The sequence below is a fragment of the Sinocyclocheilus rhinocerous genome, unplaced genomic scaffold (genome assembly GCF_001515625.1).
Source record: "Sinocyclocheilus rhinocerous isolate Xijiao unplaced genomic scaffold, SAMN03320098_v1.1 scaffold1456, whole genome shotgun sequence".
Classification (NCBI taxonomy): domain Eukaryota; kingdom Metazoa; phylum Chordata; class Actinopteri; order Cypriniformes; family Cyprinidae; genus Sinocyclocheilus; species Sinocyclocheilus rhinocerous.
Genome location: NW_015630970.1, coordinates 131,248 through 141,365, shown reverse-complemented (window position 1 = coordinate 141,365; position 10,118 = coordinate 131,248). Strand labels below are relative to the sequence as shown.

Genomic DNA, 10,118 nt, shown 5'->3' with positions numbered 1-10,118 from the left:
AGTGAAATGTAAATTCGTCCCCCGCACTTTATTCGGGCAGGTGTGTTCACGTAGAGGTTTCTAGATTTACATCTAGATTTAAATTTAAAGAGACATTATCGATAGTCTATGCATGACCTATTGCGAAAATATACGGTTTATGTGTGTTTTTCAAGTTATCTTCAGGTAATAAATAAACTACATGAATAATGCTGATTATATATAATAACTGACTGACATATCATTTAGTAGCCTATAGAAACTATAGAATATATTTCCTGCCTTATTCTGTGATAAAAATGGGGAAAAGGTGCTCGTAGTAGCCTTTATAAACCGATCATAAAATTATCATTAGGAAAATATTGAACAAAAATATTATAGCCCCTTGCTGCAGCTAACTTTACTTCCACAGGCTACAAACAACAATATAAACAACAGCTGTGCATGCTCTCTTCATGCTGTTCTTGTAAAATAATAATAATTTAATAATATAAGTAGGCCTATACAAGCACACCGCTCCGCTGAGAACTTCACTCACCGGCAGCCTCGGACGTTATGAAGGCATCCTGGTAGTGCACTAAATTAAAGGTGTCTGAATGTGAGGGATCGTCCTGGATGAGATCGTCAGGTGAAAGGTCATCATCATGTGGATAATTTTATTTACGGCTAAATTATTATTAATTAATTTTACTAATAGTTAGATTGGGCGGGCCTTCACAAAATGGCGTTTAATTACAAACAAAAAAAATTTGCCTTTACAAAAGGGCACTTTGGGCATTAAGGGGAAAAGGGGCAGCTGCTCAAGCACCCACCGCACCCCCCTCTGCACGTGCCTGCACAGAACGTCTTTATGACAACATCAAATAGGAGACTTTTCAGACACGCACTCCAACTTTGCCTCAGCACCAGGCGCTAATGAGCACGGAAATAGTACAGGTGACAAGGGAGCTTCAATAGAACAACAGTGAACTTTGGTCAGGCCATATGTCAGTAAAACGAAATTTCCTGTCAGCCGTTATACTGTGCTCGTAGCACATGGTCTTCAATTACACACACAAATTTGGCGGCACCCGCTATTTATCATTTCATATTAACACATAAGGAAACTACAAGCATGCAATGTCATAGTTATGTCACCAGTTAAGTCATGAAATTACCAAAAAAAGGCAATTAAAGCTGCCTTAAAACTGTGCATGCATGCAAGTATTTGTTATGAGTCACATTTAAGAACATGTCTCTGAAATGCAGTGGTTTTCAAAACTGTTCTGGCCCCAGGCGCGGACTAGCCATCGGGAGAACCAGGAGAATTCCTGGTGGCCTGGCAGCCGATTTGGCCCACTGCCCTTTTTTTTATATTACTATATAATTGGCAGCCGAATGTACTAAAGCTATTATTTCTAGATTCGCCATTCGATAATAAATCTCTAATAAATCATGAATCGTTTAGTCGTGACTGGCAATGCTATGCTTCTGCTCGGTTCGATCAGAGTAATCAATGCGAGAGATTTGAGAATGGAGTGGAAGCACCCAGGTGTAGCAGAGAAGAAAACTACTATTCAGGATTAGTGCAGGCCAGTTTCATCTGTAAATAGGCTATTGTAGTTTTGTCTTAGTTTACTTAGTTAAGCATAGCCGCCTAGTACTCATCACTCAAAATACTGTATACTAAAGGACATCTGTAATGGGTTTGGTTGTTGGGAATAAAGCGCACGACGAAGGAGAACATTCAGGAACAAACTTTAATGCAAAAGCCACAGGAACACAGAAATCAACCAAACATAAAATGTAAACCGAGATGGACAGCGACTAGAAGGAAACTAAGAGTATTTAAACACTGGGACTAATGAGATAATTATCAAGACACAGGTGAACAGAATGGCATAATCGGGCAACACAGGAAAACTAGGTCACAATGGAAAGAACCAAAAATACACAGAAACCAAGGCATACATGTGACAACATCATTTTTATCTATTGTAAAGTTATAGTAGTAATTTAGCAGACAGATAATCATTGTGACGAGTGGGGAGGGAGTAATTGATAATGAGTGACACCTGCGCCACTCACCGGTCTCAAGTGCCACGGAGGAGCTCCGGAAGGATAAAAGGAGGAGTAACGACAGTGACGGACGAGAGAGGACCAGGCCTGGATTATTTATGTTGTTTTGGTTCTGTTTGTGTGCGGCAGTCGTCCGTGAGGGGCTTTCGCGCTATTTTCAGTGTTTGTTTATTTTCAGTGTTTGCTTATTAAAATTGTGGTTAAATGTTCGCCGGTTCCCGCCTCCTTCTTCCCGGAGCTGCGAACTTTGTTACATTGGTGCCGAAACCCCCTCACTGCTGTGGTGAATCCGCTGTGCCATCGAGCATGGCAGAGCAGTCTGCCGCCATGGACGCTCAAGGGGGTGGGCTGGAGTGAGTTGCCGGGGGGACGGACGAACTTGCTGCTGGCCACCTGGATTGTGGAGGGATGGCTGCCATCCGTTAGGGAGCGGAGGAGTCAACGCCGTTTCGCCTGAGGCCAGAGCCCGTTGCCGTCTGCCATGATGGGGAGGAGCAGGGAACGGGGGAATCCTGCCACCGGGCGGCGGAGGAGTGTCGAGCCGCCCACTGAGGGCTATCCAGCGCCGCCGCCAGGCATCGTGGAAGAGGTCGCCCAGCTGGTGGAGGGCCGAGTGGCAGTGTGTCCGGGAACCGGACTGGGGATTTTTTTTTTCCTTTTCCTCTGTCCCCTCTTTGTCTCTCCTCATCCTTCCGTCTCCTTTTCTCTCGCATCGTCTGTCCATACCCCCAGGTGCTGCAGCCGCCGTGACGGGGCCCCCGGGGGGAGTAGAGCGCAGTCTCATGGGTACCCCCCGGCCTGCGTGGGGCGATGGGGGTATGTGACGAGTGGGGCTGGGGCGAGAACCGTGGGAACGGAGCGAGGCCGGTGTAATAATTGATAATGGGCGACACCTGCACCACTCCCCGGTCTCAAGTCCCACGGAGGAGCTCCGGAAGGATAAAAGGAGGAGCGACGACAGTGAAGGACGAGAAAGGACCAGGCCTGGACTATTTATGTTGTTTTGGTTCTGTTTGTGCGCAGCAGTCGTCCTTGAGGGGCTGTCGCGCAATTTTCAGTTTTGTGTTTATTTTGTTATTAAATTATGTCTAAATGTTCACCGGTTCCCGCCGCCTCCTTCCCGTGACTACAAACTTTGTTACAATCATATCGTTTTATAATTGGTTTAGAGGGAGCTAGGGCAGACAACAACACAACCCTTACGAAAATTAACGATGGTTTTACTATAAATCCAAAGACAATGGTTACTATTGTTAAACCATGGTTTTGCTACACTAACCACAGTTTTAACCATGACATTTGTAGTAAAACCAAATAAAAATGGTAATCCATTAGGCAACAAAAAAAAACATGGTTACTGTACATTTAGTATAATAAAATGGTTAATTTTTGTAAGGGAAAAATATGACTCATGTTCAGTATTAGGATTTGTCTATAAAGATATTGTAATGATGTAGTTATTAGGCTATTGTACTAATTTTGACATTTAGGCAATTTTTAAAAGTATAGTTTTGTTAAATCTTGAGTATTAAAGTAATGTGAGAGACAGAGAGATATCAGGGCAAAATAAAGAGACTGAAAAGGAAAATGGAAGTGAAGGTGCAGTTCAGGAAAGAATTATTTTGCATTTTCCCAACCTAAGAATTTAAACCTTTTTTTATGTGATGGCCAAACAAAAAATAGGGTTGTCCGTGTTTCAGAATTTGTTGTGGGTGTATGGGATGGCCTGGATGAGTGTGAGATTTCCTGGCCTGAAATTTTGTCCCCTGCCTGGTGTACAGTAGCACTGTCTCCCCCATCTAACACACCCGATTCAACTTGTCAGCTCATTAGTAGAGACTTTAAGTCTTTGTCACGATGTCCAGCTGGAGTACCCTCTAGACGGCACTCCATGCCGGACCTTTGTCATAGTTTCACAGACTCCATTTCCCAAAATACCTTCTGCCTAGGAACTGATTACCGACACCTGACTCCAATCAGGAGGACTATAAAAGATGCACACAAACACACTCGCAACACAAAGTCTTGTTCCACTGTTACTGGATATTACTGAGCGTGTTTCCTTGTTTTGCCTTTTGGATCATAATTTCCTATCCTTGTTTTGCCTTGCCATGTAATGTTTTTGCCTTGCCTTGCCCTGTTTTTGGACCTTCTGGACTGTTTCCTTGTTTTTTGTGATTGTTTGCTGCCTGACATCTGTTAAATAAAGCTCGCAATTGGATTTTCATTGTCACGCTCCAGTCCCGTCACAGTCCTGAAGCGAGTCAGAAAATGTAAAGAGATGTAAGAAAATACGATGCGTGTCAGATCCGCGTCATGTTCAGAAGTGGCAGCTCTTAAAGCAGCCAAAATAACCTAATAACCAGCTGCTGTGATGCCTGTTCATCAAAGAACAAAAGAAAAAACAGGAAATCAATAACTTTTGTAGCTTTAAGGATTCATCTGTATTTAATTTAGAATTTAGTGTTTGATAACTTTATTCAATTTCTGTATATTTCCTACGTGCTGAAGGGCACAGGGAAATATGACATTATAGAGTTTATGTGAAGATTGGTTTAAATTAATTAAAATTAGAAGTTATTTTTTAAAGTCTAATTAATGTTAAAAAATTATGGCTCTCAATTATACTTTAATGTGGAATGGCTATAGTCAATGGTTAAATATTAAGAAACAGAAAATTTCCTAGAGACATCAGTAGTATTGGTATCAATGATACTCGCCTTCAGTCATAAAAAGATTCCATTAAACAAATATTAAAAATTAACTGTCTTTATGTATATTATTTTGAATGTTGAATATGAAATTATTGCAATATAAATTATATTTAAAAACTTTAATTTTAGGTAGGATTAATTATGAAGGTAAATCAGTAGCTAAACTGGTCTTCTCATTTCTAACAGTTGGCAATACTCAGCCCACGCTCCCCTATGCAATAATAACTCATTTGAATCTCATGCTATTATTGTAACAGCTCTGGTAAAACTACATGTTGTAGTCATTTATCACCCTCCTGGGCAACTGGGCACCTTTCTAGAAGAGCTGGATGGGCTGCTGTCCTTATTCCCCGAGGATGGCAGTCCACTTATAGTCGTTGGCGACTTCAATATTCATTTGGACAAGCCTTATGCTGCAGATTTCCATTCAATCTTAGCTTCATTTGATTTCAAACGCCTTACCACGACAAGCACTCACAAATATGGCAACCAACTTGACTTAATTTGCACATGCAATTGTATTGCAGTCAACATTTTGGTAAAACCCCTACACACCTCTGACCATTTCTTCATTACATTTAAACTACATTTTGCTACCTGTGTGCCACCAACCCCTTTACCGGTTACCTTTAGACAAAACATACGCTCCCTTTCACCCTCCCATCTTTCCTCTGTAGTATCCTCCTCTCTTCCCTCACCTACCCATTTCTCATCTCTGGATGTGAATGCAGCAACTGGCACTTTATGCTCTACTTTAACCTCTTGTCTAGATGATATTTGTCTTCTCTCCTCCAGGCCAGCAAGGGCTGCCCCTTCTAACCCCTGGTTATCCGATGTTCTTCGTGAGCGTCGGACCAAACTCAGGGCAGCAGAGAGAAAATGGCACAAATCAAAAATCTGTCAGACCTGAGTATGTATCAGTCTTTGCTTTCATCTTTCTCTGCTCAAGTCCATACTGCCAAATCTTCATACTTCCACAACAAGATCAACAGCGCTTCTGACACACGTAATCTCTTCAAAACATTGAATTCTCTCCTCTGTCCCCCTCCACCACCTCCTTAACAGCCGATGACTTTACCACATTCTTCACAGACAAAACTAGAACAATCAGTAGTCAGTTCTCAGCTCCACACACACAGGACCTCAAACCATCCACACCCACTGCTAAAACTCCCATCTTCTCCTTCTGTCCCCTCACTGAAGCAGAAGTATCCAAACTTCTCCTCTCCACCCATCCTACAAAATGCCCTCTAGACCCAATCCCCTCACACCTTCTCCAAGCAATCTTCCCTACACTTTTACCACCACTCCCACACATCAACAACTCTTCTCACAGGCATTTCCCCCAGAACTGTGCTATAATAATCCCTACAAATACAACTCATTATATACATTACACACTTTAAAAGAGACAGACATGTAGATGTTTGATGGTTGTGTTCTCTGTTTTGGAGGGTTGATCATTTTTAAATCGTACCCTATTTATTGCATAAAAATTTGTTAATACTTAACTATAGTTAGGAGTGGATAATTTTATCAGTTGTTTATTATTCATGTAACAGTGCATATTACTGTTATTATTAATAACCATTGCTGTATAGCTGATAACTTTGTGTAGTGCTCTTATGAATGTTTATAGCATGATTTGTGAAAATTTAACTACTATACTGAATGAAATTGCATAGACTTCACCATGGCTAGTGTTTGCGTATTTCATTTCATTCTGTAACCTACTTGTTCTACAGATCTGTGCACTAGTGTTAAATGCTACTGTTTATGACAGTGTTGATGTTTCTGACAGATAATATCATGGTGTTTTTTGCGTTTGCCTTACTGAATGTCTATCCTGTCAGAAATAACCTGTCCAAGGGCTTTTTTGACTACTGTCAGTTTAAGTGTCGGCGATGCAGGGTTGCCTGATATTGCTATTAAAACAAACAAAAAAATAAAAATAAACCTAATTTTTTTTGCAAATAAGATAAGATAAAGATATCAATGACCCTAAATGTCCTACTTGATTAACTTTCTAAAGTGTCAAATTAAGTGAAAAAGACAAGTTCAAAAACCGCTTATAATAGGATCTGGCAACATACATCCTATGTCATCCGCCCGGAACGGCTTGCATGTATGACAGTCAGCAGAAGTGAGAAAAAATTATTTATAACATTTTAAATATGGATATTTTTCTAACAAAAATGCATCGATTCGCTACAGGAGGCCTTTATTCACCTCCCGGAGCCATGTGAGGCAAGTTTTCTTTATTACATGGATTTGCGTGCTTTATTTGACTACTTTGTAGGGGTGACCCCGAATACATTTAAATTACATTTACATTTAGTCATTTAGCAGATGCTTTTATCCAAAGCGACTTACAAATGAGGACAATAGAAGCAATCAAAATAAGCAAAAGAGCAATGATATGCAAGTGCTATAACAAGTCTCAGTTAGCTTAACGCAGTACACGTAGCAAGTTTTTTTTTAAATTATATAATAAAAAAAAAGAAAACAGATAGAACAGAAAAAAAATAGAGCAAGCTAGTGTTAGAGGCCTTTTTTGCTTTTGTTAATTGTATAATTAATAAAAAGAAAACAAATTGGAAGCAATCAAAATCAACAAGAGAGCAATGATATACATGTGCTATAACAAGTCTCAGTTAGCTTAACGCAGTACACGTAGCAAGTTTTTTTTTAAATTATATAATAAAAAAAAAGAAAACAGATAGAACAGAAAAAAAATAGAGCAAGCTAGTGTTAGAGGCCTTTTTTGCTTTTGTTAATTGTATAATTAATAAAAAGAAAACAAATAGATAGAATACAAAAAGATTAGAAAAGCTAGTCGAAAATTCGATGCTTCGATAGGAGGACCCTGATTCGACTCCCAATCTCAAAGTCGAATATTCGTGGGGTGATATGATCATGCTATTTTGGCTATATGGGGGTGCTCAAATGTCTGATTTCACATAGAACTACAGATTTTCTCCCAATAAGTTAATATACAGTCTATTAAGATAATGCTGTAAATAAGAATCTGAAAAGAAAGAAGCTTTAAATAAATATTTTAACATGCGTGAATAAATCCAACCACCCCTACAGATTTAAATTTCACTTTCCATAATCCGTGACCGACAGAGAAGCATCTTGGCGGCAGGGATTTAAATCTTTAACAAGACTCAAATTGACACAGACAGAGTGAAAGACTGGATTTTTTCGATCAGGTAGGGTGCAAGTGATTTCAAAAAATTTTAGCCAGTTTATATATATCGTGTGTATATTATTTATCTCGTATAAGATGCATTTGGTTGAGTTACGCTGCAGTAAGCGCTTCATTGTAGTACTGCGGTGATTAATTCAGCATGCAGCACGAGCAGTACAAACAACAATGAAGAATATTAATAACTGGGACAGTCATACACATAACATTATAATGAGAACACTATTGTAATAAAACGCTGTGATTTTTTTAGAGTTTAGTTGCTGTGTTTCTGCACGTTGTTGCGTGAAGAACGCGTCCACAAAAGGAGTTAATTCAGAGCCGTGCAGAAATGTTCATTCGGGGCATTTTGTGCAAATAGTTGTAATATTAACATTATGTTGTATAAATAATGAAGGTATTCTATATGAGATAAATCTGAGCAAAGGGTCTGAATACTTAGGACCATGTGATATTTCAGTTTTTTTTTTTTAATAAATCTGCAAAAATGTCAACAATTCTGTGTTTTTCTGTCAATATGGGGTGCTGTGTGTACATTAATGAGGGAAAAAAATTAACAAATGATTTTAGCAAATGGCTGCAATATAACAAAGAGTGAAAAATTTAAGGGGGTCTGAATACTTTCCGTACCCACTGTAAATCCCATTGATTAAAAACCTGATATCAAATGTTTCATTCTACTGGTCTTCACCGCACACAGCTCATAACAGAAATGCAAAACATTAATAACTACTGTCATATAGGCCTACATAAAGTTATAATGAGAGCACTATTATAAAAAAATGTTTGTCTTTTATTCAAAACATAAAACATTATATTTGTATCTGCAAGACATCCGTTACACATTTTCCCTGTGTGTTAAAGTCAGTAATTATGACTGTAGAATGTCTGACTTGACTCTTGTTAATGTATTTTGCCCCCCGCCCCCAAACATATGATTCGACTATCAGTCAACTATCGGCAAGATTCGAAAATTCCGATTCGACTATGAAAATCCATAGTCGGGAACACTCCTACTACTTTTGGCCTGTTGAACAAAAACACCCACCTACTCTGCAAGACATCCGTTACACATTTTCCCTGTGTGTTAAAGTCAGTAATTATGACTGTAGAATGTCTGACTTGACTCTTGTTAATGTATTTTGCCCCCCGCCCCCAAACATATGATTCGACTATCAGTCAACTATCGGCAAGATTCGAAAATTCCGATTCGACTATGAAAATCCATAGTCGGGAACACTCCTACTACTTTTGGACTGTTGAACAAAAACACCCACCTACTCCCATTCTAACGCTTGTAAGAGCAAGGATAATTTTTAATATAACTCCGATTGGATTCGTCTGAAAAAAGAAGGTCATATATACCTAGGATGCCTTGAGGGTGAGTAAAACATGGGCTAATTTTCATTTTTGGGTGAACTAACCCTTTAATTATACATGCAGACATTCGTATGCGGAGTTTTACACAGCAAATTAGTCATTCAGAGAACAAATTTTATTTTTGAACATGAAAAATTTACTGAGGTCCAGACCTCTGTGACCTCATAGCTGGCTACGGGCCTGCTTGCACGAGTTGTTTTCAACCAGGTATCGTCATTTCTTTCACAGAATAACCAACTGGACGCTAACCAGTCAGGTTTCAGAAGTAGACATTCAACTGAGACTACGCTACTGTCAGTCACTAAAGCCTTGCGGATGGCAAAAGCTGATTTCAAATCATCAGTTTTTATTCTGCTGGATCTATCTGCTGCTTTTGACACTGTCCTGTCTGCCCTCTCTTCACTGGGCATCACAGGGATTCCACTTCGCGGGTTTGAATCCTATCTCACTGGTAGGTCTTTCAGGGTGGCCTGGAGAGGGGAGATATCCAAAGCTCATCAACTGGTCACTCTTCTCCACATATATTACTACACTGGGTCCCATCATACAGGCACATGGCTTCCCCTACCATTGCTATGCTGATGACACACAGCTCTATCTCTCATTTCAACCAGATGATCCAACGGTAGCTGCACGGATCTTAGGCTGCCTGGCGGACATGCATGAAAAATCATCACCTACAGCACAGCCTGGCAAAGACTGAGCTTCTTGTCTTCTGAATCCCTGACAATTTTCAAGAGACACCTGAAACCTCATCTCTTTCGTCACCATTTGAC

The 10,118-nt window shown here is 39.8% G+C and overlaps 1 protein-coding gene and 1 long non-coding RNA gene across 2 annotated transcripts in view; one reads left to right on the top strand and one right to left on the bottom strand.

The window, feature by feature from the left end:
- LOC107740764 (cell wall protein DAN4-like) overlaps nt 1–1,016 on the bottom strand; it is a 4,950-nt gene extending 3,934 nt beyond the window's left edge. Inside the window, exon 1 of the mRNA XM_016553270.1 lies at nt 1,001–1,016. Within this exon, the coding sequence (XP_016408756.1) occupies nt 1,001–1,016 (16 nt within the window). The remainder of the gene's footprint in view (nt 1–1,000) is intronic.
- Nucleotides 1,017–2,323: 1,307 nt separating this feature from the next.
- Nucleotides 2,324–10,118, top strand: part of LOC107740756 (uncharacterized) — an 8,231-nt gene continuing 436 nt past the window's right edge. Inside the window, exons 1-2 of the long non-coding RNA XR_001640120.1 lie at nt 2,324–2,394; nt 2,501–2,505. This is a non-coding gene — a long non-coding RNA (uncharacterized LOC107740756). The remainder of the gene's footprint in view (nt 2,395–2,500; nt 2,506–10,118) is intronic.